Genomic DNA, 26,777 nt, shown 5'->3' on the forward strand with positions numbered 1-26,777 from the left:
CCTTCCTACTTCTTATCGTCAATCGCAAATTGTCAGATTAGTGGAATATACACTTTTAGCATATAACTAACTTACCCTATCTTAATCTGACGCGCTGGAGAATGTCAGATGATATTTTTTTTTTTACTAATCTGATCCTTTATTCTAGACACGCGGCTACATATACAGGGCTTATACTTGGTGGAGGTGTTAAATGGGGTAATAGGTACCTCCCTATATACTAATCTGCCGCGCTTGAGTAAATCCCAAAATGCCTTCTAGGCCTCCCCTACTATATACATTTATATACAGTCCTATTGTAACACCCAGACCACGGAAAACAAGCATGCTCATCACACAAATGTCGACCGAACCGGGTATCGAACCCGGGACCTCAGGTTAGGCAGTCCGGCATGGTGACCAATGCGCCATCGAGGTCGTCAATTATGATGGAATACCTATCTACTTGAATCACATAACTCAAAGTTATTTAGATACATTCGTAGGTTTTAAAGATGTTATTGGTTATTGATTCAATTATATCATTTGCCACTTTGAGATCATTAAGGTGGGGAAATACAGTATTTTCCTTTAAGTATACTTTTAGGTATCAATACTTACTCCTTCTGTAATACTTACTGAGATCTTTATTCTGCTCGAGCTCCAAGAGACTGATATTCCTGCAATCGAGTATGTAGAAGCTGCTAGAACGTAGATTTTGCCGCAGTGGTCGCAAGCGCAGCTGCAGTAGTCGCGAGCGCAGCTGCAGTGGTCGCGAGCGCAGCTGTGGCCGTGTGCGGAGTCTCGAAGTTGGCTGTGTTATACCTCAGTGCCTGGGGCTCGTAAGCCAGCATACTCGAAAGTTGCTTACTAGCAGTTGTGGTTACAATTCAGCCGGAGACCAATTTGATTTGAGAATATTCTGATGCCTGGGCTAGTCAGCCGGTCGTTGCTAGAATGCATTTGTCGTTTGTCAATAGTATCTACAGCCTGTCAAATATGTATGTGATACTTCTGGTTCAAGCGAGATGGCGGGATCAGACTGTCTTCATCTGGGTGATTATGACATTAACGCTCATGACCACTTCTCTTCGTTATATTTTCTATATACTATCTCACGGCTGTTCCCAATTTTCTGTCTATTTGTGGATTGGCTACCTTAGAATTTTGACATTAGCCCCATGCAAGTAATGTCAAATTTCCATGTCTTGTACGAAAAGCAAACGATAGATTGTATATTGGGAATGGAAGAAAAGAAGATCGAACATGTTAGATGTGTGTTGATAAAAGGGGTTAGACGTTTATCTTAGGCATTGAAATGTATATTGGTGCCATGAGGATTAACAGTACTGTGGCATGAGCTCGTGTCAAAATCGCACGCGCGCACGCACCTCCCCCGCAGTCTGGGTCTCACATCGCCGCGAATCATAGAAGTGTCACGTATAAATTAAGCTATGCAACGACGAATGATCACTGATTGGTTTGTTGATCTAATTGTCTTCATTGTTATTCGTGAAACCTACCCTTTAGTGTTCTTTGTAGAATACTTACCATTTTGAAACTCAGTTAAAGTTGTCGCAAGTAATTTAGAAAGAATTTCGAGTTTTTAGACAGGATAAGTTTGCGAATACTCAGTGACACAAAAAATTGGTCTCTTTGTTTTTGTCATTGTTCTATATGTAGTTATTGCCAATAATATTATTTGTAGTCATCTTTGGAAAAAATAAGACTTGTTTCTACCTCTCGTCACGGGCTAGGAACTATACTTACCAAAAATACCAACAACTGTTTACAAAATTAAAACTGTGTGCCCTTATTAGGTAACTTCATGATCGATGGCTAAACTACTTCTGCATCTACAGTATTCTGTTTCTAGTTAATGAAATGTTTAGCTAGGTGTACTACTTCTTACTAAAATGATGCAACTTTGGTTAGCTATTTTTCTAGTGCTTTTACCTGACTACATCTAAAAATCTTGGGTGCAGCAGTCAAACTTTATGACGGGAATAGCCCTAACTTGAGTTTGTGTGTTAAGTGTACGCACAGCTTAGTAAACATAGTGTTTGTGGTTATATTCGCAGTTGTAAACCAGATGATTTGTTCCTTGAAATCAGGTTTGTTGCAGGATAGTTGGTTTGTAATAATTCAAAGAACAACACATTAATTTTGTAACACTGGCTTATGATCTAAAACCTTTTACTTGCTTTAGAATATAAAAGAAAATCTTCTAGATTTATATGTAATTTTGCAAGTGTTACAATTTAAAGTGTCGATCTGAGATTATGATAGGTAGTTTAAATTAAATAGCTAGCAAACATAAATGAAACAAAATTTAGACAACACCCAACACAGAAAGATGAATGTTTATTACAATAACATTCGCACATACATTGAGCGATTACAGGAAATGAGTATATATTGGACATAAACCTTATTTTTAAGAGATTATTTAAGCGCAAGAAGGTTATCTACGTACCATACATCTACATTGAAAACACATTAACAGCCAGTTTCTTCATCAAAAGTAAAAGCCAAAGTAAAAGTCAAAGTAATGTCTAAAGTTAAAGTAACGGTCAAATTCATTTCTATTAGTTTTGTTGTCACTTTAGCCTTGAAAAAACGAATTTGACCGTTACTTTTACTTTAGACATTACTTTGACTTTTACTTTTGATGAAGAAACTGGCCGTAAGACGTTAAATTGTGGAATATAATATTAATGATTATACTTGATAATATACTTGTTCGTGACAAGTAACATCAACATGAAACTACATATTATTTAAATACTACATTATTTCAAATTGAATTAATGGTTAAATAAAATGTTTGGTACATATTACCGACACACATATCAATGTCAAAGATTATAATATAATTGTAGATTAGATACCTTCGCAAGTTTGCGCTATATATAAGGACATTAAGTTTATACCTATAAGAAATTGTTATTATTATAGTCGAATTCGCACCACGGCGTAAATATTGAATAGAGTAAAATCTTAATATTTATTGTCTTTCCTTAAGACTAGAGTAAACAAGCTCGATTAATTGATATCGTAAATGGGGTTAATTTAGCCCCTCACATCGAATCACAACATCAAGATGAATGAATAACTCTTCACAAAACATTGAATTGGACACTTAATTTTAACTGACTTTGACTAAAACATTTATTTTCAAAATATTCACGGAGAAACATTAATAAACATTCATATTGAAAGAAGTTACGAACATGTCACATGAAGGAATCCTAAAAATATTGGTTTTCAAAAATCGGTTTTCCAAAATTCGTTGTTAATTACCCACGGTTTAGTTACCATTTGCACCGCGACGTCCCCTGCCACGGCCACGTCCACGTCTTGGTTCAATCTCTACTTCAAAATCGGTTCCGCCAATGACTTCAATCAGGGGTCTACGTGGGCCACGCTGAGCCTGTGTATTTCCAATGTCTTGCAATGGGCCAAATATTGCACTTCGCCCGCGACCAGCAGCTCGGCCACGCCCGTATCCAAGTCCAGGCACCGGACTTCGACGTGCTTCTTCATTCAAATGTGCTGTTATTTCTTCAATTATACCGTACCCACGGTATTCATTATCAGCCCGTTGGCCCAGTTGGAAATCAAATGAGAATGGGGGTGTATCGGAGACCTCCAGTAGTACACGATTAGAATCACTCTTTTTAGCTTTGTCTGCAGATTTGAGTATTTCGTCGATTTTGGCCTGTAGTCCAAGTCCGATTCCTGAAATGCAACGGGTTGTATTTTAAGGAAAATTATGGTATCAAGGTTTATTAGTAATGTCAACCGGGCTTTTGCTACTATTTACTGCATGAAATTGGAATGGATAGCTTGTAATACAACAGATAGCCGAGTAAGGCGAAACATATTGGTAATTAAAAGAGCCCATGAAGTCGTCGACTGTAATGAAGAGATTGGTAAAGTAATTAGGGACTGGTTCGCCAAAGCTACACAAACCTGATGGACAACTCCCAGCCATGCACGGAGCGCCGTGTCTCGAAGCCCTCGAAATGCCATGTCCAGTAGACCGTGATGCCCCGAATCCAGAAAAGGCTGAAGGTCCATAATGACTTGATACTGGTTCACAAACAGATAAGTTTGATATGCCGTAGTCTAAAGAGCTTGGGTTGCGGGAGAAAGATGATGATGAAACAGTAGAGCTAGCCCTTTGTGGTGAATGTGGAGTACCATAGTCATGCGCACTGCATCTTGAAGAGCGCGTGGTGCTATAAGTAGATACCACTGAAGGACAGAAGCCTGCAGACCCCGAAACATCATAACCAGGAGACATAGAGGCACTGTAGCCAGAAGATCCAATATTACAGTACCCAAATGAACTATAATCGGTACTGTAACCATAGTAAGCAGAGGCATCATAGATGGGTGCACATTGGGTGCCATAACCATATAAGTTTGAGGTTCTGTAGTCAAACAATTCTGGGGCACCATAGCTGGCTGAAATTGGAGCACAGTAGCCGGATGGAGCCACCGTGCCGTATTCTGTAACAGGTGAACTTGAGGTCCAAGAGGAAGATGGCGAGGGGCCATAGGTCGAGTAGGTGGGGACACAGTATTGTGCAGAGGCAGGGACTTCATAGTTTGAAGAACTTGAGGGATCGTAGCCGGTCAAGCCAGGAACGCCATAGCGTGAAGAAACAGAAATATCATAGGTAGAAGATCCAAAAAAGCCTGAAGACCCTACAGCAGCATATCTGGGTGAGCGGGATGAGCTATATTCTGGCGCTTCGGTGCAATAACTTGAAATCTCTGGAGCAGCGTAGATATGCGAACGTGGACCTTCATATAAGGACGAATATGGAGCTCTATGATCTGACCAACCTGGACCGTCGTAGCCTGGTGTATTGAATTCAGATGACGCGTGCTGGATACCGTGGCTTGGCGAGACCGGATTGCTGGAGGAAAGTGACGTTTGATTGTCGCCGCCAGAGTTACCAGTACCAGAAGTACTGTATGCAGGAGTTTGATTTGTTCCATGCTCCGGGTTTGCAGGAGCTTCATGGACAGCTGAACGCTCGGTCTCATAGCTATGCTCACCAGAATCACCAAATCCTGGTGAGTTAAGATTGCCATAACGAGATAAGTTCGGTGAACGGTAACCGGAAAAATTATCACTTTCGACAGGATCAGATTCCGTAAAACTACTCGCACAGACATTAATATAATCTGCATAATTAAAGTCCTGCTGGATTGACTGATAACCGCGCGTTGAGTATTCGTCGGAGTTTTCGAAAGGAGATCTTCTGTAAGCATTTTGGTTAGGTTTTCTGATAGTAGTACGGGTTGTTGGAGTAAAAATATCGCGGTCCCTATTACTGCTTTGACCTGTCCTTCGTATGGCACCACGGCCACAATCATAGCTGAAACTACCAAATGTCATCTCGCTTATGTCTGCCGCATCATTACTCATTTTATTTTCATCTGATGTAGTTTCATTATCATCTGAACTAGGGTTATCCGCTGAGCTCATACCCTCGGCTTGTGCGTTTTTAGTTTCATCTAGTTCTAAACTGTGAAACAGTTTTAAGTTATCATCTTCTATCTCAGCTAAATCGTCGGGTTTTCGACTCTGAGAGCTTGCATTAGCTGTATCACCTGGTTCATCTGGTTCCTCTGGTTTTCCACTCTTGGAATCATTTTTATCTGCGTTTTCTGGATTTGCACTAGCCGAATCTTGATTTCCTGAATTACTAGGCCCGCCTTTATCATCCTTTTCTGCATTCGTTGTTTGGGTGGTAGTATTCGTATTTTGACTGGAATTAGTTGCTCCAGCTTGATCTTCTTCGTAACCGAAATTCCAATCATAATCATCTGAGTCACTGATAGAATCTTGCTCAGCATAATTCCAATCATACTCCAGCCGCTGGGAGTCACTGCGTGCTCCTTCTTCTTCCTCATTTTCAGAATCATGTTCTGCGTTATTGGCGTCGATGTCATTATTTGGAACATTGACGACATTATAATTTGGATGTCTCACTATATTAAGTGCAGGTGAATTGTCATTTGAGGATTCGTTATCAGCATTATCAGAATCGCCGTTTGCTTCATGGTTCACGCCCTCATTATCTGAGTTATCAGTACTACTCGGGGCATCGTTGCTTATCTCTTCATAATCGGAGTTAATTTCAATAGATGCTATTCCGCGCATTGTTGCTTTTTGATGTGTCTTAGCTGTATATTGTAACAGCTGGAATAAAGAGAAAAAATTACAATTCATTTAAGTGTTTATCCTAACGTATATGGACCTACCATGACATAGTGCTTAGAACATGGCTAGGTGAGTACAAACTTTCTTTTGCTGTTTCATATTTTTAGAAAGACTAGCTTCCGCCTGTGGTTTCACACGTGTCCCGAGATAACTGCTTCCCGCTGGATGGTGACAAACCTACCTCCCCTCTAATTTTAATCCCTCTTGATAAGTCCAATTATTCACGCGTGATGGCGTTACCAAGAGATGTAGGACTTATTTTTTTAATGTTTGATTACTCAAAACTTAATTATGCTTTGGACCTCGTTGGGTTAAGAAATATAATGTAAAATAGATTTTTATTGACTTTGAACTGGTGAAATTGTGGTTTAAATTAGAATGGCGAGCAAGTACTGCATTATTTTAAATAAAATTGTCATCCATTTACATAAGTTCTGATTTTTTAGACCCTCGCAATTTTTAGAATTTTAACTGGCAGTAAACGTTGTACTTTATCCAATAAATAGCCCGGTAACTATCTAAAATTAGTATTATTTTTTACCCCACGTAATCCTACTTCATTTAAAACGAGCAGGGGTCCAGTGAAATTTGATAAAATTCTGGGGTTTAACAACGACAACCAGTATAATCGGTTTTGTTGAAACCCTAAAACTACAAGTATTGTCATTCAGATTTTTAAATAAAAGCGTTCTATAGAATAACTGAAATATCCTCTATGTTAATCGTACTAAAAGATCTAGTTAAAAAAGTTCTTTTAAGATCTAGTTTGTTTTATGCTAGACTGCTAGAGTACTACATTTATGATGCTGTCAGTATTACCTTTATGATGAGTTACTGAAAAAGCATTTTTTCCCTAAATGCTTCCTCCTACATACTCGTAAAGCCTACAAGCGCGACTATTATGAAAATACAAGAAAGCAAGCGACTCCCACCTGTTGATTCTCAAATTATAACAACAAAGGATCTCCTGTCACTCGAACAGCCTAATCGGAATTTACTATTCAGAAAAGTTTATAACACCGGTATCTGGCACTTTCATACAAAAAAATCTCCTGAAAATAGTACTTTACATTTTAAATTAAAAAAAAAATGAAAATACCAAAAAACCGGCATTATCAACTTTTGAAACTAAGAATATAAAAGTAAGTTACGTACCTGATTTCCACATCAGCTAATGATCCAATATAATTTACACTTTTTCACTGATAGTCCATTATTCAAAGTTATCTATGTATTTAAATTCACATGATGATTTATGAATTAAACACTAGAGCTCTGAGCACGTCCTATCACAAACGAGTGTAGCCGACGACTGGCTGGCTGTGGCGGAGCGCCGGTCTAGAAGGGAGCTAGGGAGCCTAGGCTCAAAAGCATAGGGCTGGCAGAAAATTTACCGGGACGTGATTTAATATTTTGATTTTTTGTCCTTTTATTGAATTACATAGATATTGACAATAAATTAAAATACTATCCTAATAAAAACCAAAAAAAAAAGTGTCAAAAAATTCATCCCCATCGTTGTCGTCTGGGAGCGTACCCAAGAGGCTGTGTCCGAGGTTATAGCCAGCCAGCATAATATTTTCATTGTTTAAACTTTTATGAAGACTTCTCTTACTTACTTAGTTTTTTACAACAAAAAATGTACAGAGTTATTTACAAGTCAAAAAAGAATACCAATTATAAGAGAAGTATTTACACTAAAATTAAAAAAGCGTCAAAAAACTCGTCGTCTTTCGATCGGGAGCGAGACCAAAAGGCTGGCAGCTTTGCAAGCTAGATAGCTTATACTTTGTCAAGAAGAGAAGTTAGTTCAAAGATATATCTCACATTTGATGACCCCCATTTTCGTCGTAGGGAGGTGTTTGCTGACTGGCGTTATTTCATCGCTTGCCAAAGCTGCCAATCTCGAGTGTTCAAGCAATTCAGCAATTCAGCTGGTCTTTACTTTAAAACATTACCTCCTAAGAGTAATAATAATCATATAAATAAATGAAGTAATAAGAATCCATATGAAGATAGGTTAACAACATGACACTTCTATTTGCTTTCAGATCATCAAGTATTTCACAAGTGGGCGCAGTTGGGTTTGCCTCGGAACCCAGCCGCTGGGGCTGTGGGTTTTCTCAAGGTGGACATTTCAATCATATTCAGAGGAGACATTCAAGTGATGCCAGTAGTTGTGAACGATGAGAGAGTTGAAGAGTAAGTAATAAAAAAAACAAACATTCATAAGTCATTCAATTGTCTAAGTAGCAATTAATCGCCCTTGCATCGCAACATAAAAAAAGTATGTTAATTTATAAACGCATCACGGTTAAGGTTATTTTCCTCGTTAAGAGATAAATTTGAACATAGATATACCTGAGTCTAGGCAGTATGAGCATCGTATAAAAATCAGGCACAGTGTAATAAAGACATCTCAATAATTGTATTGATTCTTCCTCAAATATTCTCAAAAAAAAAATAGGGATAATCGACCCTAAATTCTCTATTTATTTTATTTGTAACCTCTTCAGTAAGGTAATAATAACCTAATAATTTAATTCAGCAATCTGCTTCTACCAACGGGCTCGGAGCAACAGCCAGCGAATTACGTGATTACCATATACGGAGCCTATGGTTTGCCAAACGGTGCGCATGGGCAAGCCGATAGGCGCTTCGGAAAATCACCCAGTTCCTTCGTCAAAGTGTCGTTCTGCGGACTTTCGGTAATGGATCATTTTAATTCTCATTTTCCGGTAATATGACAAGCGTTTGAATAAAACTACTTTTACTGATTTTATCGGGCATTTATCCGTGGTCACGCGCAGTCTGCCCGGGGATGCTGTACCAAAAGCATCCGAAACGTCTGGATTAAGTAATATTAATATTACCGCGATAAAATCCGTAAAAGTTGTTTTCAAATGTCTAATATTCATGTACGTAAGTGTCAGAAATCAACATGACAAGCTTTGTACACCTACTACTTTTAAAGTGAGATCCCCTATCATCGAAGAACTGAAAAATAAGAAGATTGACATTAACTTATTAATACCAGGCTAATTCACGGAGTTTCAATGTTGAGCAGTGGCAGAGATTTCTCAAGATCAGGGCTACGGGCTCCACGATATTGTGCCGAAACTGGTTTATCATAACTTAATAATGATACCACATGTTAAACTTTCACCGTCTTACCACAAAAACTTTTAAACGTCAGTTTAAGCCTTGTCTTAAAAAAAATGACAAATTATGACGTTGACATATGGTTCATTTTGGAGCCACAATTTTTTTAGTCAGGTGTAAAACAGGCGTTAAAGTTTTTGTAGTAAGGCCATCAATACTTATTGAAAGACGCGTGCATTAACTGTTAGGGATCTTTTAAATTGGATGTACAAGTTTGAATTCCAAGTCCAAAACATTGGATTTGCACAAACTAATCTTACGATAGGGTGTGTCAGAGTGCAAACGTTAAACCCATCCATCAACCTACTCATCCCAATTGTATTTGGGCTCAGCGCAGCATATTTTATTTGGGCTCAGCGCAGCATATTTTTTCCTTCCATACTCTTCCATCGGCCGTCATTTCACAAGTTACATTCTTTCTTACCACATCGACTTTCACACAATCCATCCATCATTTTATTAGCTAGTCATATAGCAGACTAAAATCGCTAGTCATAATAATGATGGTGACTGATCTTGGTACTTTTAACTTACAGGCTAAAACAGCAGTGCAGAATCGCAACAACCATCCCACTTACTGCGAACAGATATCGATAGTGGAAATGTTTCCAAGCATGAGTGAGATGATCAGACTGGAGGTTTGTTCCGGAGAAGGATGCTTCAACAGAGTCATAGCCAGCGTACATTTAAAGCTTACCCAGATTTCTCATGATGGTGAAAATGGTAACATTTTCATTTAATTTTGAAAGACAGAAAACCGTAGCCAGATATTCTGAAAAAAATCTCAACTATTTACATATTTAAGCGATACAATTTGTCTGTATATGAAGTAGTTTACTGTTTTAGATTAAGAGACAATTAGGTATCTTCCTTTCACGGGCATTATGCGTTAGACCAAGTTACTGTCATGCAACGTGATGCTAAAATTGCTAATGCTAATCTTGCTTTTGAAAGCCATGTTTAACATCACTGTATTTGTGTATACTGAGATACTTTGTTATGCTCTTATCAGGCACATTTGCATTAAAATCATACAAAAACGTGTTTATCACAGGTTTCCTCCCCACATTCGGTCCTTCGCTCCTCCACATGTATGGAACATCCACATCGGGTACGTTGGCCGCTACTGGTGAAGATGGTCCCTACCACCGCGGAGCGATGCTGGTATCCCTAAGGACTATTGTGCCGTACTACCAACAAGGATTGAGGAGTACTAGCGTGGAGCCCGTATCGCCTTTGCAGCCGGTAACTTTATATAATTGTTTCCCGTAACTTATTATCATGTTATCATAGGTGGTCAGTGTGGGTTAGCTAGGCAGTCGCTCCTTGCACTGGTACTCAGCTGCATTGGGTTAGACTCGAAGTCGATCACACCATACTTGGAAAAAGGCGAGGCAGATGATGATAGGTGGTTTTTGTGATAGATGGGACTCTTTTGGTTGAAGTAAAACCTTGAAATGGCTAGATGGTATATTAATTTTGTTAATTAGCAGCTTTAACCTTTACGTATGGACGTGAAATCTTAGTAGTATTGGCCGGCTTGATGTCTTATCTTAGGTAGGTTGACCGGAGCCTGTCAGGCTAGACAATATTTTTGCCCTATATCAACATGGCCGATCATGTTTTTTCGGATTTTGTAGTAATAAAATCAAAAAGCAATAAAGCTGTTGTCTAGGACACTCCGCACGTTTGTTTAGGACACTCACACCAAGCCGTTTTTTATATTAGGGTCTGAAATTATACAAAATGATTGGCAGTGATGACGCTCAGAACTAAGGTCTGGACCAAAACCAGGAATCCACTGGATTATTGTGCACTGACTGCCTATAAATGTAGGTTATTAGACCATTGCTATTTTTTTATTTTTGTTTCCTGTTTGTTATATTTAAAGGCAACAGGATTAATTTTCATTCATTTAGGAATAAGTACCCAAATAAAAATTCGACCTAAGGTAATTTAGACTGAAGTGTCGTATTTTTTTTTTATATATAAATCTTGATAATAGTATCAAATTGTTACATTACTTAATAACATTATTCATATTCGATCTGTTTTAAAGCCATCTTATATTAATTTCACCAAAAATTACGTGTGCATACATATAGGTGTCTGAGACTCCATTATCAAGGTAGTGTTAAGAAAAGTTATATGCATACTTAAAGGCTAATAAATATATGAAGGAAAACTACGATATGTATTACTGGTCAGGTAAAATACTACTTCTAGGCTTATGTTCAGTGCGGACAAACCCGCAGACAATAGTTAGTCTAGAATCTGAAAAGTGCTAGGTGACAACCCTGATTGCCCCCCCTCGGGAGGCGTAATCAATAACTTCTCCAGCCCGGCCGAGCTTCGATGGGGCCGGAAGGGTGGCACTAGTAGCAGTCATAACAACTATTTATCTCTTTGTGTGTCAAAAACACATGAAATAATTTAAATAAATTACCATTTTTTTAGTTTTTCTAAATTCATTTCATGATTTGTTCGAAGGTTCTAATTTCTCAATAAAAATAGGGATTAGTTATGTATTTGTATTTGACTTCGTTATGCATAACGCATTTCCGTATATAGTATATCACAGTAACGCTTACGACTCGGCCAATCAGGGCTGCGCGATTGCAGCGAACCTAACGGGACGCTGATGGTACTACGTCAAACGTCAGCGAATACATGCAATTTTGGATTTTATACCCTATATAGATTACTTCCAATATTGTTAGTACATTACATTGTCAATCTGCTATCTCACGTGCTGACGCGGCGTTGCACTATTGGTGCAGCCGGACGAACTAGTTTTGTTCAACATTGATTTATGAGCCCCGGATATCTTGACCTGAGGCCTCTTTCAAGCACCTCTTCCAATTGATTTTTAGCTAGCAGGACACGTACTTGTTGAGTTTCTTTGTCCTGATTTGGCATTTTGAGATCTCACGGTTTGTTTGAAACAAATCGCCTAATCTGGCAAGCTTGCTTTACCTACACTTAAACCAAGACGGCAAACATCGGTTGTGTTTAAATTAGGCGAACAATTTTAGCCATGGAGCCCTTCTTCATATGTCATAATAATTAGAGTAACATATTGTAAATACAGGTATCACTAAAAAGAGTTGAATAATTTTGTGTCTGAAAGTTTGTGAAGAAAAAGTGCCCAAAGGGGCTACGACATCATAGACAAAGAACTTCTTGTCACTAGCTTCTAACTTGTGAGATTTGACCAAAGATATGATATAATTCATTAAGAAATCATTAGTAATTAGAAAATGCAAATGATATTTTTTTCCAAAATGCCACAAAGACAAAGACCTCCTAACTTTATTTCGGCGCTTATTACACGACGCATCTCGCGGCAACTTCAAAAAAGTTGATTAGTACATTTAAATTGATGATCCAATTAGCTAATGTGTGCCTTCATCCTCCGAGCCTTTTCCCAAACTATGTTGGGGTCGGCTTCCAGTCTAACCGGATTCAGCTGAGTACCAGTGCTTTACAAGAAGCGACTGCCTATCTGACCTCCTCAACCCAGTTACCCGGGCAACCCGATACCCCTTGGTTAGACTGGTGTCAGACTTACTGGCTTCTGACTACCCGTAACGACTGCCAAGGATGTTCAATGACAGCCTTCTTACATAATATTACACAACAATTTTGAAAATTTAAAAAATATACATTTATTTATGTAGCTCCATAAATTCTCTTTGTTATATCTAGGTCCAGTACGCATGTCCTATTTTATATATAGGTATACATAAATTGACGCAGATCGGCGCAGCGCGGAATGATCAATGCATCGGTGTCTGCTTCCTAGAAATTACCACGCCCCGTCTACCTCCGCTACCTGTGCAACGCAGTGCTGAATTTTCATGTAATATTCGAGAACAAAGGAATCGAATATTTCAATAAATAAACTATATATTTCTAGTTCTCATTTAAAAAGTAATTGCTGACGTTTTCAGCAGCATATTGTTATAAAAATAAAAAAATCCGACGAAAAATAACGGACATATGAAGTCTCATCACAAAGGCCTTTGTCTATCCAGCCCCATAATGTCTATATTTTTTTACAAATTTTGAAACTTATTTGAGAAGATTCAACCTATCTTCGAATTCAAAACTAGCATGATCCCCAAACACCAAACTCTCGAATTGAGAGAGTTAAGGAACTTTAGAATCCATCCACGACAAAGATGGTCATCTATTCATCATCTTCCGAGCCTTTTCCCAACAGTCTTACCGGATGCAGCTGAGTCCCAGTGTCTTACAAAGAGCGACTGCCTATCCGACTTCCTCAACCCATCTACCCGGGCTACCCAATACCCCTTGGTTAGACTGGTGTCAGACTTACTGGCTCCTGACTTCCCGTAGCAACTGCCAAGGATGTTCAATGATGGTCATCTATTCGCAAACCACTTAAGCAAATGCAGGCCAACTTTAGTGTGCACGGCATGCTGTTAGTTTTAACTAACATTAAAACTAAAATTGGAATTTCGGCTCGGGGAGTACAATTCAGAGAAAAATCAGCTTCTAGGTATGTTTAAAAAATAGACCGTTTTGCATATGTTGCGCAATAAACCAAAACTCATTTCCGATAGTGTACGTATACCTACTACGTACATATATATGGACTAAACGCGTATAATCTTGAAACTTTTAAAAGGTTTTCGTGACGAACTATTATATATTATATAGAAAGGAAATGGTGAGAAAGATTAATCAAAAATGATAAAAATCACCGAAAATTATTCAGATTACCTAAAAAACTATGAATGAGTCAGCCAACTAACATTGAAAGCTCAGGATTTGAAAACATAACCTATCATCATGTATTTACCTTCTACCCTAAATATACATCTGCCTCGTCATTAAAACTATTTATGCCAATAATCGCAACTTTGTCAAAAACGGGCTAACTAGGTGAATTGAAGTGCATACTTACGTCATTTATAATCAATTAATACACATTAACTTACCGTACAGGGAGACAATAGCTACAACACATTTGATACATACAAAAAACAGCATTTTGAATATATTTGAATATACATTTAAATTTCAAAAACCAAAATCTGTAATTTAATTCAGAATGACTGGATTAATAAGTAACATTGTTGAAAGAAATCAACGAGGATATAATTATCTAAAAGACCCAAGCAGTGAACTATTAAAATCCATTATAACACTACCTACTACATTTTGTAATCGATTGTTCGACCGGTAAATAACTTATTAGATACATACTTAGTTAAATTTTTATGTTTTTAGGGTCGATTGCTTAATCGCCGGATAACTTTTATCTGAAGAATATTTTCTACACAAAAGGATAATGCTAGGGTTTGGGCTTAAAGTCCCAACAGTGGGAGTAGTTCCAGCTGGTTCCATAGTGCACTCTGAACACGAAATCCAAATCTTTTGGAAATCGGTCCCAGAGGTCCCGAGAAAAACCGGTTCTAATGTTCAACTTGAACAGTCACTTTATAAAGCCCAAGCCATTTGCCCAGTAGTGGGAATGGTTAAAATAGGTTTTTTACTTCACTCTTAAGACGGAATCCAAATATTTTTCCCGAGAAAAACCGGTTCTAATGTTAGCCAGCCATTGTTAGCAAGCCATTTTAACCAGCCACAAACCTAACAACCTCTTTTCTTGAAATAACATTCAGATAGTTAGTGGTTTCACTGTTAACAGGATAAAAAAACAGAAATAGACGTTTAAAGGTAATTGTTGTTTCTCTTGCTTTTCAGTCTCTATCTACCACAATCAGTCCTAGGTTCGTGTAGCGTCATGCAATTAATATCCGTAATGGCAATGGAAAAATCTTATCAAGACGAATAAAATAAGATCGAACACGAGATAGTAAATAGATACCGTTGAGGAGTTCCCTCGTCTCACTGTCGTCTCCATCGTCAGGTCAGGTCTTAACCTCCACAGTTTTGTGGTGTCGGAGACATATACCCGAATGACAAGTTTTTATTCGATATGTGCTTACAATTTCCGAGAGTTCCCTATTGTTTTAAGGTTTCTATCATCAGACCCTGGACCGAATAACAAAGGAACCATTTGGAAAGTAAATCCTTTCAAATAATAAAATGATTGTTTAAATCGGTTGGTAAACGACGGAGTTATGCACGTACTTACGTAAAAAGAATACAAACGAACTGAGAAACTCCTCCATTTTTTCGATGTGTTTGTAGATTAATATTATAATGCATTTCAATTAAGGTAATAAAACTGGAATAGTTAAGAGTTCGTAAGCATATTTTTCGTAATATTGAATAAGAGTCAAACCAGTTTTTCTCAGGACTCCTGGGATAGATTTCGAAATATTTCGGTCTGGGACCTATTATAAGCCTATAGAACATAATACACTATGCAGTTACTGTGGGCAGGCAACTCTTGAGCCCAGCTTCCATACAAAGAATAGCATTGTCCTTTGTCAAAACGTCAAACATATTCTCTCCATATAAAAGTTATCTGGCGATTGAAAAATCTGCCTTAAAACGAAAAACCCATTAGCTGCAAACAGAAAATCCAATATAGCCCAACTATATAAAACACAGTTTTCAAACAATTTGTTTCAAAACTGGATTCATCTAAAACATATGAATTGGGAACTGCAACGTAAAAACAAATGAAAACGGCGAAAAGTTGATAAACTGAACAGATAGTTGAAAAACTGAAAATGAGTATTCAGATGACAATAAAGTTGCTCGAACATTCGTATAGTTTAACAAATTTTCTAGCATGTAATATTGTTTCAGTTTTCGCAAATTCAGGAATTAGCTTATATAGCTTATACACAAAGTCATTTATTGCTATAACGCTTATTAAATAAGCATTTTTTCACGTCATTCGACAGCACCCTCAAAAACGCCCCCTTTGACCGCTTGGCTGGGAAGAAAAAACGGCGATGAACAAACTTCCCTTCATAATATTATAACTTTCGTAGCGAAATGCTAGTTCATCATCATCAAATAATATTTAAAAAATCTAAAGGTTTATACAATACAGAAAGGCGTTAATAACGTAGACGTAGGCGATAACAAAGTGGGAAGCATGACGCACACGTTAACATTTAATATTATTTTTAAAATATTAATTTGTCTGATTATTTTAAAATTGCTAAAGTAGAAATGCCTAATGTATTAGACGGTACGTATAATATATTTACTGTTTTATTACAGGCCGTTTAGTTGTTTTCCCGTCATAAGATATTTTTTCAGCGGTAACATTATAAAATATAAAATCAATCACGTCTCAGTTTTACTATTGTTTTTGTAAATTCGTAATTTATAAAGACTTTCTATGTTGCAGTAAAAATCTAGAACTTTCCCAGTAAAACGAACTTTTTGCACTATGTCCGCGACACAACTCGATGTAACGTATTGCGCATGATCGAGATGCAAGTTCGGCGCTCTCGTGAATATATCATCAGTCAGCCGATAGCATGTGCGGCGGATAGCACATGCTATCAGCTGATCGTCTGAAAGAACTAATAACTTGGTATGCAAGAAAACATCTTGTTGGCTTTATTTGTTATTTAATATGAAACTAGAGTACGAAAAAATTTGGCAAAAATAATAAAGTAAAGATTAGTAAACATTTTGCTGGATATTGGTCCAATTATTTTGAAATGTATGATTTAAAAGAAGATGGTTAAATTCTTGTAATATGAATTTAGATATTTGAATTCATAAATCAGTTACATAATGAGTTTATTACTTACATAATATTAGTGGTATTTAACTGCAGTGGCCGTTGTCTATTAGGTACATAGATTATTTTTAAGTTTACTAAAAATATAATGGCTTATAAAAGCTACGATCTCTGTTAGTAAGACGTATGATTTCGGATTTACATCTCGGCCTGCGCAGACGCATCCACGCTCTGCGCAGACGCATTCAATTGTTTTTAAAGCCTTTTGTAAGTTGCGCAGACCAGAAAAGGTGTAGGCATATAGTAATTCGTAAGTCAACAAGATCTTCATGACTGTTCTTCGTGTTCGTGTTGCTACTTCCGATGAATTAATTTATTTCATAAACTATCATCACAATCTGACTTGCTTTATCCTAATTATATTATGATCGGCTTCCAGTCTCACTGGATGCAGCTAAGTATGTTTTTACAGGCAGCGACTGCCTATCTGACCTCCTCAACCCAGTTGGTTGTCAGACTTACTGGCTTCTGACTACCCGTCTTCTATCATAGTTATATTCTATATATATTTCTTAAATAACACAAACTCTTCCACAGGAAAGTCTATGGTTGATGGAAGATTTCTGCGTCTTCTGCCCAATCCTAGAAGTGTCCATGCTGGACCGGCGTATCTCTGGAAAGCTGTGTGGCATTGCCATTACTGTAGGTGAACTTCCTACGGATGATCAAGGGGATGAAGGTTAGCAGTTTAATCAGGGATTTATAAGGGCTCCATCTTCTAATAGAATGAATGCATGACTTACTAACTGCTAAATTAAAAAAAACAGTATTTTTGGGGTAACAAAATTCATATAGCTTTTATTTAAAAAAATGAGTCAAGATTAGGTAATTATTGAATAAATAAGGAAAATTACTTCGTTTAACAGTTGCACCATATTTTTTATGGGGAGTCATCAAAGGACCCCTCACGCTGCACGCATGGCGGAAGGGAGTGTCAGTCTCCTTCTGACTAAAACCCGTTATGTTCCTTCCTAAGCCGTTTATGTACTAGGGCCTTTCGGTTATTCTTTCTAAAAATCTCGTAGCCCCGGCAGGCTTTAGCCCTGCTGGGCTCCACTGATGTGTGTTAACTCTTCTTGAGGAGCGCGTGGAATAACGCGCGCCGCCGAGACGGGCTTGTTGTCCCCTTTGCGACTGAAGAACGATATTATGAGCCACCCGGAACTCACCGACCACAGACCGACACCGTGGTGTCTTCCACGTCCTCTGCGGTGGCTGAGATGAGAGTGTGAATTCTCATTTGCTCCGCCACTTCCTTCTCTAGCATGACTGCTTCGTAGAAAGAGTAATCGGCATCCCATTCCCTCTCACCTTCAACCATGATGTGAACCAGGGCCGGGCGCGAGAGGTTGTCACTGCCAAGTCCGAACAGTTCGGGCGGCACCTCCCGCTCGATCCGATGCAGGTACCTCCCGAAACAACGGTGTCCGGTGAGGACCTACACCATGCGGAAGGTGAGGGCGTGATGACTCCTTTCAAGCCAGTCCTCAAAGAAGGAACTTACTGCCACTGTTGTGGCGTGCCTTGCTCGGAGCTACGATATTCGCTCCCGCCAGGCCACCACAAGATCGCGCTAGAAGACCGCCCGCTCTGCGACAACTTGTCGCAGCAACGGGGTTACCCCTGGCGCAATGCCTCCTTGCGCCAGTCGTTCAGTCGCGAGAGGACCGTTGCCTCCAGATTACATGGTGGCAATCCGGCAAGAAGACCAGCTGCCTCGCGGATGACCCCGGATTAGCCTTATGGCTATGATCATTTGGGGCACATTCACGTAATGGGTAGCTCGCAGCCGCATAGAATGTGCCCGTACTGGCGCCCTGCAAAAGGGCCATAGACTGCATGACTCCCGCGAAGAGTCCCGACAGGAGAAGTTTGGGCCCCCCAGGTTGGCAAACAAGTGACATATAAGTAAGTATTACTTGTCTAGGTGGATGAAAAATCGTCAGTAATAAAATTTCTTGTTTCAGAGTTTGTGGCAATGATGACTGAGATAAGTGAGTACGAAGATTTTCAGCCAGAGGACCTGGTATTGTACCTTGACTATTCTTATGATATCGGTTCTCACTACGATACTGTTTTTATGATCAGGAACCCGAAAGCTTTATTATACGGGATCCATGGACGTGCTCAAGACCCGGCCGGTTCATGGATACCTGGATTTTGAGAACACCTTCCCAGTTCTGCAACTGGCAACCAGGCTGCCAGACTTCAGGTTCAGGATGTATCGGAACAATATGGTGTTTGGCATCGTTACAGAACTTGTAAGACAATTTTTGAGTGCAATCTGTTTTCAACTGTTTTTGAGTGCAATATAGAAACTTGGCCTCTCTATTTAATTATGCGTGTCAACGCTGCCACAGCCTCTCGGGTACACTGCCGGTGTGCAGCAATGAGGAGGAGCTTTTTGATAAAATTTTTAGTTAATATTATTAATTTAATACATTTTGTTTTAAATAGTAAGTGTACATAGTATGTATTTTAATCATGTATGATAGTTTTTTATACCTATAGAATTCCTTATTTGTATCATCATCGGCGTTGCTAGCCGCATTTAATGGTTGGTATTCAAGTTGGCTTAACTTCGTCTTCGACTTCCCGCCAACACACCATTATCCGCGCGTGCTCACTCATAGCTCCCAAATTAATTGCCAATTCAGCGTACACGCCGTTTCCTAGGTAACGTTAGGCGTTGAAAAGCTGTCGTTTAGGTATAATTGCAGCATCGGCGTAGCGGAGGCGGCTGCCGATCGATCTGTTGTGTCTGCGACGGGCTTAGGTCCATCTACAGATATAGAAGAGTATGTTTAGTAAGGTTTGATAAGTCAGGATGGCCGAGCGGTCTAAGGCGCTGCGTTCAGGTCGCAGTCCACTTCTGTGGGCGTGGGTTCGAATCCCACTTCTGACAAGTTTTACTATACAAAATATTGCTACAGTCAGGTTGACTGTAAAATTTTTATTGACTTTTATTAGGAGCAAGCGTTAACAGAAGTTGAACGCCGACTCAAGAATTCTGAGTACAATTCGTTAAGAGATCTAACAGATGATATAAACAGATCTGTCGATGACGCCGCCGGTAATATCTTGAAGTTTCTGGATATAATTCAATACTCCAGCCCTACCAGCAGTGTTGAGAGCACTATGGCCAAGTATAGCACTGAATTGGACAATAAGCAGCTGGCTTTGCAGAAAGAGGAGATAGTGAGTACATTTTATTGTTCGATGGAGTATTTTTGATCAAATATGTTGATCAAATATTTTTGATCAACATATTTGATTGATGATAATGAATTTGTATTCATTAAGCCAAATTATTTTAGTTTTTACAGTTAATTAACAAGAACCCATTTTTATCGATCAACTCCAGGCTGAATTCACCTATTTTTTTGTGGTTATGAGACCGGATTCCGTTTTACCTAAACGGAGCCGTGAGCTTTTTTTCAAACAAACGATTGATTTCCTCCACTCACTTGATATTACTGAGAGATGATGATGATGATGGCATCCTGGTACCATTCATCAGGGACAAAGGGCTCCTAGAATAGTTTTCCACTACATTTTATCTTAAGCAGCAAGATTCCATTTATTTGTTATTGAAATTTTGGTGATTTAACGATTTACTGATAAGGAACTACCCTTAAAAACATCTATCGAGTGACAGTTTGATAATTTTGTAGCTTCCATTACAATGTTGTAATTATTGACTAAAAAGAAGTAATGGTTATAGGAAAAAATCTACCAGCAAATAACAAAAAGGACGCAGCGATGTGCATCTACCATGAGTCTCATACATTCCATTACTCAGTCTGAATCTATGAGCAGTACAAAGAAAGATGTCAAACTAATGCTTGCTGACATTAGGTTGATCGCTGAAAACTTGAAGAGCCTTATTTACAAAGTAAGTTCGATTTATTTTATTATATACTTAGACACCAATGGCTAATAAAAAGGTGAAGGAAAACATCTTGAGGAAACCTGGACTATATAGTCTGAAATCACAAACCCACATTGAGCAAGCGTGGTGATTAATGCTCAATCCTTCATTGTGTAAGAGGAGTCCTGTGCCCAGCAGTGGGACGATAAAAAGGCTGTAACAGTAACAGTATGACAGTCGTTGTGGTGACTTAGCGTTGGTTCCAAAACAATCTTGAATATATTTCAGAGAATTAACAATACAAGTACAAGATGTTATAATTAGGTAGATCGATAGAATATTCTTTGTACCTATATTAATAACAAACATAGGAGGACATAACACAATAGGCGGGCTTATCACTAAAAGCGATCTTTTCCAGACAACCTTTGGATGGATTAGCTACAAACATGTTTTATCTGATTAAAAATAAAGTACCTACCTTTGAAAATCTTTATAAAGAGATTTAGTATATAGTATCGGGGATGGATCTGAAGTCTTTAGAGGCATCTAGAGATGACTCCAATTTTGCTGATTATTATTTGAAATTTTCACAAGAAGCAGGCTATTTTTAGATACATAACCTTGAAGAAAGATCGGAATATTTTTACATAATTATTTCTCCGTATCTGTTTAATAGACTTAAGAAGGTTATTAAATTCGTCCCGTGTTTTATTCAAATTCATTTAATTCAATAATTTGTTCTACTTCACTACATAGGATATACCAAGGGCTATGTATGCTTACATCTTAACCTAAAACCACGCAACGGATTTGGTTGGGTTTATTTTAATAAATTGACTGAAGAGGATGTTTCGTACATAAACCTATGTATTGAATAGTGAAGAATTACTGTACTTAGTATCAGCATTGCACCCGTGCAAATCCAGGGCGGGTCGCTAGAATAGAATACCTATTACTATTATTTTACGTTTGTATACGACGTGTTTCTCATGAAATAAAATTATTTGTAATGATTATTTTTTTCTTCTAGACATCTGAAGGATGGCCCGATATAGTGGTATGGCTCTTAAGCGGAGGATCAAGAGTAGCTTACTACAAGATGTCCATAGCTGATATCATTTTTTCAGTCATACCTGAACAAAACGGACGGCACTGTGGGCGTATACAGAGCGTTTACTTGAAGGTATGATATGGTTTATTTTTTTATGGAATTTACTGGGAAAATGTGTGTAATTTTAGGTGTTTTCATTAATTTATTAAGATATCTAGATGCATGAGAAAAAGTATCGGGAAATTATCTTAGCTGCCCGCCTTTTCCGTGCATCGTTTTGGTAGATAGGTCCCAGCGCCTTCAGTTAGAACTCCCAACTCGGTACGAACGCGCGTCTCTGCCCCTCGACGCTACAGTTTCAATAAGGTAAGTGAAATAAAACAAATTAATATTTTATTGTCAGCCATCTTAAAATCATTCTCGTTATATTAATGATTTTTTGCTATATATTATGAAAGTGTTTCATAGCAAGAATACGGGTGAAAAGTGCACCTTCAAAAACATTTAGGAATTATTAAATTTTTCTTTGTTGCCTTGTATTTTGAAGAGCTATGTTACTTAGTGTTATCGTAAAATTCTTCTGACCCTTGGGAGTGAGCAGGATAAAATATCGTCCCGTTACATTACTTATGTTATTTTTTACTTTATTAGCAACATAAAATTAAATTGACTCTTAAATACCTTATATTCAAGAACATTTTGCTTTAGAATACCTAACTTCGCTTTAATAAATTGCACATACTGTCAAGTACACACTCATTGAAAAGCAAACAGGGTACTTCATTGTTACTAGGTATTTAAGCGCCAGTGTTACTATTATTCTCAATACAATATCCCATGAATAAAAATCATTATTATTTCTTTATGTTAGGTAGTACTGGTTTTGAAAACAGCCCAGTCTGGCTCAGATCAGTATTTAAGGGAGAAAGCAATTGTAATTGCACCATAATGGACACAAATGTGCACCCCTTGCTAAATGCTTTGTGATTGACATGATAGGCTTAAGCAATACAAATAAGTACAGCAGATGTGTGACCCAAGGTCAAAACATGATTATCGAAGTAACTGTATTCAGATCTGTACTGATCTGTACTCGAGATTAGTCGAGGTGAATCTGTTGTACTAGTATTATGCATCTCATACAAAAATGTATCGGTGAGGAGTTTGTTCGACCATTTCTTCTCCTCAGCAAAAATGCATAGGCAGTGATGAAGGGTGACCGTTTTTAGGGCTGCCTTTTGTAAACTTTACCTTCAAAATAGCTAATTTTCAGCCTACTTTGAATAAATTACTTTCGATTTTGATTGAACCTTTTTCTTGGGTGTGAGCCAACAAGAACAAGTGTCAATGTTTTCTAAAATCTTCCTCATATGAAATTGGAACAACGGCTACAATGCAGCTAAGGCTGCTTTGTGAAAATTTCTAGAATCAATATTTATCCTATTCGGGCACTATATCAGTGGAGAAGTTATGACCTGATGACATTAAATATTTTTTTTTTTAATTCCAGCCATTGAAATGTCCAAAGCACGTGAACACTTTGTCAACTGGTTGCTGCTGCATTGCTGGGAAGGTCGAGCTGATCCTGTGGATGGGGCTGTACCGGCAGATTCACGCCTTCGAGGGCTGCCTGCCAAAAGGATACAAGCTGAAGATCAAGGATTACGATATGTGTCTTAAGACTTCTACTATGGTAAGTTTTTATTACTAGCTTCCGCCCGCGGCTTGACCCGCATGGTGTGTTGATAAAAAGTATCCTATGTTCATTTCAGTACCACCGAGAATATGTTTACAAAGTTTCGTGATGATCGGTTAAGTAGTTTTTGCGTAAAAGGGTAGCAAACAAACGGACTTTCGCATTTATAATATGAGTAGGATAAATAATAGAACAGGCTTTTTAATAATATTAATTGAGTATATTATATTATATAAATCCTACTTATATTATAAATCTGAAAGTTTGTGAGAATGTATGGATGTATGTTTGTTATTCAATCACGCAAAAACGGCTGGACCGATTTGGTTGAAATTTGGTATGTAGATAGGTGATACCCTGGATTAACACATAGGCTACTTTTTATCAACACACCACGCGGGCGAAGCCGCTGGCGGAAGCTAGTACAATATATTATATTGAGTAATAGTAAATTTAAAAGTAAATGACGATCGTAGCCGAGCTCGTGGCCAAGTCAAAGCTGTGCGAATCGATCGCTCATACACACACCACGACGTCTACATCACACCACGACGGACGAGTAGGTCGTCCGGTCCAAGACCAACTAGACCTTGAGGGTGGAGAAGTTGGAGCCGCGCTACAATACGAACTTCAATTCGTTCATGGTGCGAGTTCCAACTCATCACGTTGAGACATTCCGCAAGGAAGAGTTTTGGCCGAAGGGTGTCGTCTATCGGAGGTTCCCAGGCAGGCTACCCGACACCTCGCAGCGTAACACGACGCCGACACTTCGTGTGCATTAGTTTTAAGTTGTTTATGTAAAATATGTATAAGTGTATTATTTAATGTTATAAAATTTATGTATAGTATTTTTCTATGCGCCATAGATATCTGATTTACCATAAAAAGTAAATAAAATATGGCAAGATCGGTCCGTGGAAGGGTGCTCCATAGAATTGGGTACTTGCCTACATTACTTATCGAAATGCCCTTAATTTTTCCTAAGAGGTAGGAGCCATTCGTATTTTAGGTTCTAATACATTTCTTTGTATGATTCCAGATGCTGGAGTGCAGAGTGTTCGTCTACAGAGCGAAATTGAATACGAGCGTTGATCGAAGTAACCACGCGCATCCCTTTGTGAGAGTGAGCACTCTGAACTCCGTGAAAGAAACGAAGGTAAGCATGGTTAAAAATGTCTTCATCTCAGCAGGATGCAGCTGAGTACCAGTGTCTTACAAAGAGCGACTTTCTATCTGACCTCCTCAACCCAGTTATCAACCCAGCAAACTACCTCTTGTTTAGATTGTGGTGTGGTGGTTAGTCTAACTGGCTTCTGACTATCAGTAACGACTGCGAAGGATATCTAAGATATAATTAGAAAGTACATACAAACTTACAAAGTTGCATAGGTTTACTAGCCTTGACCTGGAATCGCACCCATCATACTTGAGAGGTTGATTGTTTACCCATTAGGCCATCACGACTTTTTTTTAATTCCTTGAGAGAAACGGAAGGTAAGCTTTCTTTGTTAATAAGGTAAGGCTTATTCATTACACGCAGTAAGCCGGTTGAAACAAGCTCCTACCGTTCCACAGTAGATAAAGTATAGGAAGTCAATAAAATAACCCACTTTGTTTATACTTAAGAGAACATTGTTAATCGAATCCAATATTATAAAACAACTTGATATTCAAAACTAAACAAAGCTACTCTCTATCAGACAGGATATACCGAATATTGGTCACTATTCTCATTTCATAGTTTCAATCATCATCATCTCCTGAGCCTTTTCCCAACTATGCTTTGGTCGACTTCCAGTCTCACTAGATGCAACTGAGTACCAGTGTTTTACAAGGAGCGACTGCCTATCCGACCTCCTCAATCCGGGCAATCCAATACCCCTTGGTAAGACTGGTTATCAGACTTGCTGGCTTCTGACTACCCGTAACGATGGCCAAAGATGTTCAACGATAGCCAGGACCTACAGTTTAACGTGACCTGTGAACCACAGTCATCGGTGTCTAAGATATACTTGGATGGCAAGGATATACAAACTTAGAAAACTTGCTTGTCGACCTGAAATCAAACCCACGCGCTCATACTTTTCACTGGGCTACCACGACTACCAGATATTTGTTTTAGAATATTGTTTCATAATTTCAGATCGAACAGAAAACTCTGACACCTGTCTGGAACCAAGTCTTGAAGATCCACAAGCTGGTGTCGGCGACACAAGACAGAATACAGAACAGTCCTCCTCTAGTAATGGTTGAAGTCTTGGATAGTGACCAAGGAGTATGTATCATAGTTATTTTATGCTTGCAAGTTTATACAGGCTGTTGATTTGCATCTCTCAAAGATTCTCGATCGAAATAATAAAAAATAAACACTGAAATATTAAGAAATTTGATACTTATCTAAAGATTTTTGTGTGTAATCCGAATATTTTGACATTTACAGGGCAAGTCGGAGCTAATAGGGCGTTTACAAGTATCACCCGTGGTTGATGACAGACAAGAGTACCAGTATTCCCCTAAGCTGCAATGGTACGATCTGCACAGAGGTGTGGAGTACAGCGGCCAGATACTCATGTCCGTCCAACTGTGCCAGGTATGTAAAGGTCTGGAAATAGAAGTGTCTGGGAAGATAATACCGGTTGACTTTAGTGAGAGTTAGGAGGAAAAACTGGCACTCAGCTGCATCTGGTGTCACTTGCGTGCTCTTGGAGTCGCTGTCAGATATCGAAAGGTGCGTCTACATGGTGCATGTAGCTGGAGCCAGTTAACATGCGCAAGTGACAAGTGACGAGAGCACGCGGGTGGGTATTTTGCTTCGGTATATGCGCGAGTCGCTGGACCCGCACGTTGTTAAAACGCATGTTACCTGCGCATGTGCCTCAACATGCGCAAGCTACTTGCACTGTGTAGATTTGAATACATACAAAGCAGTAGTACAGCTGTGGCCAACCTCATGTAGTCGCGGCATGTGTAGTCGGTAGTCGCAGCCGGCTGCAATAATTCAAAACGTACCTTCAGACTGGAAGCCGACCCCAGCACAGATGTAACCAGGCTAGGTATTGTGAA

General features: G+C 38.6%; 2 protein-coding genes and 1 non-coding gene across 3 annotated transcripts in view; 2 read left to right on the forward strand and 1 right to left on the reverse strand.

The window, feature by feature from the left end:
- Positions 1–26,777, forward strand: part of LOC124645318 (otoferlin-like) — a 74,816-nt gene that overhangs the window by 34,607 nt on the left and 13,432 nt on the right. Inside the window, exons 4-17 of the mRNA XM_047185118.1 lie at positions 8,275–8,425; positions 8,772–8,931; positions 9,922–10,108; positions 10,440–10,630; positions 17,631–17,772; positions 19,061–19,087; positions 19,182–19,354; positions 20,064–20,291; positions 20,818–20,988; positions 21,998–22,150; positions 23,529–23,711; positions 24,754–24,870; positions 25,858–25,989; positions 26,155–26,304. Of these exons, the coding sequence (XP_047041074.1) occupies positions 8,275–8,425; positions 8,772–8,931; positions 9,922–10,108; positions 10,440–10,630; positions 17,631–17,772; positions 19,061–19,087; positions 19,182–19,354; positions 20,064–20,291; positions 20,818–20,988; positions 21,998–22,150; positions 23,529–23,711; positions 24,754–24,870; positions 25,858–25,989; positions 26,155–26,304 (2,165 nt within the window). The remainder of the gene's footprint in view (positions 1–8,274; positions 8,426–8,771; positions 8,932–9,921; positions 10,109–10,439; positions 10,631–17,630; positions 17,773–19,060; positions 19,088–19,181; positions 19,355–20,063; positions 20,292–20,817; positions 20,989–21,997; positions 22,151–23,528; positions 23,712–24,753; positions 24,871–25,857; positions 25,990–26,154; positions 26,305–26,777) is intronic.
- On the reverse strand, positions 3,290–6,163 carry LOC124645035 (ice nucleation protein-like). The gene is made up of 2 exons (XM_047184773.1): positions 3,955–6,163; positions 3,290–3,720 (listed from the first exon to the last, which is right to left on the reverse strand). The coding sequence occupies exons 1-2, from the start codon at positions 6,161–6,163 to the stop codon at positions 3,290–3,292; spliced, it is 2,640 nt and encodes an 879-aa protein (XP_047040729.1).
- Trnal-cag lies at positions 19,915–19,998 on the forward strand. The gene has a single exon. It is a non-coding gene; the product is annotated as a tRNA-Leu (tRNA).

This window comes from Helicoverpa zea, chromosome 31 (genome assembly GCF_022581195.2).
Source record: "Helicoverpa zea isolate HzStark_Cry1AcR chromosome 31, ilHelZeax1.1, whole genome shotgun sequence".
Classification (NCBI taxonomy): Eukaryota; Metazoa; Arthropoda; class Insecta; order Lepidoptera; family Noctuidae; genus Helicoverpa; species Helicoverpa zea.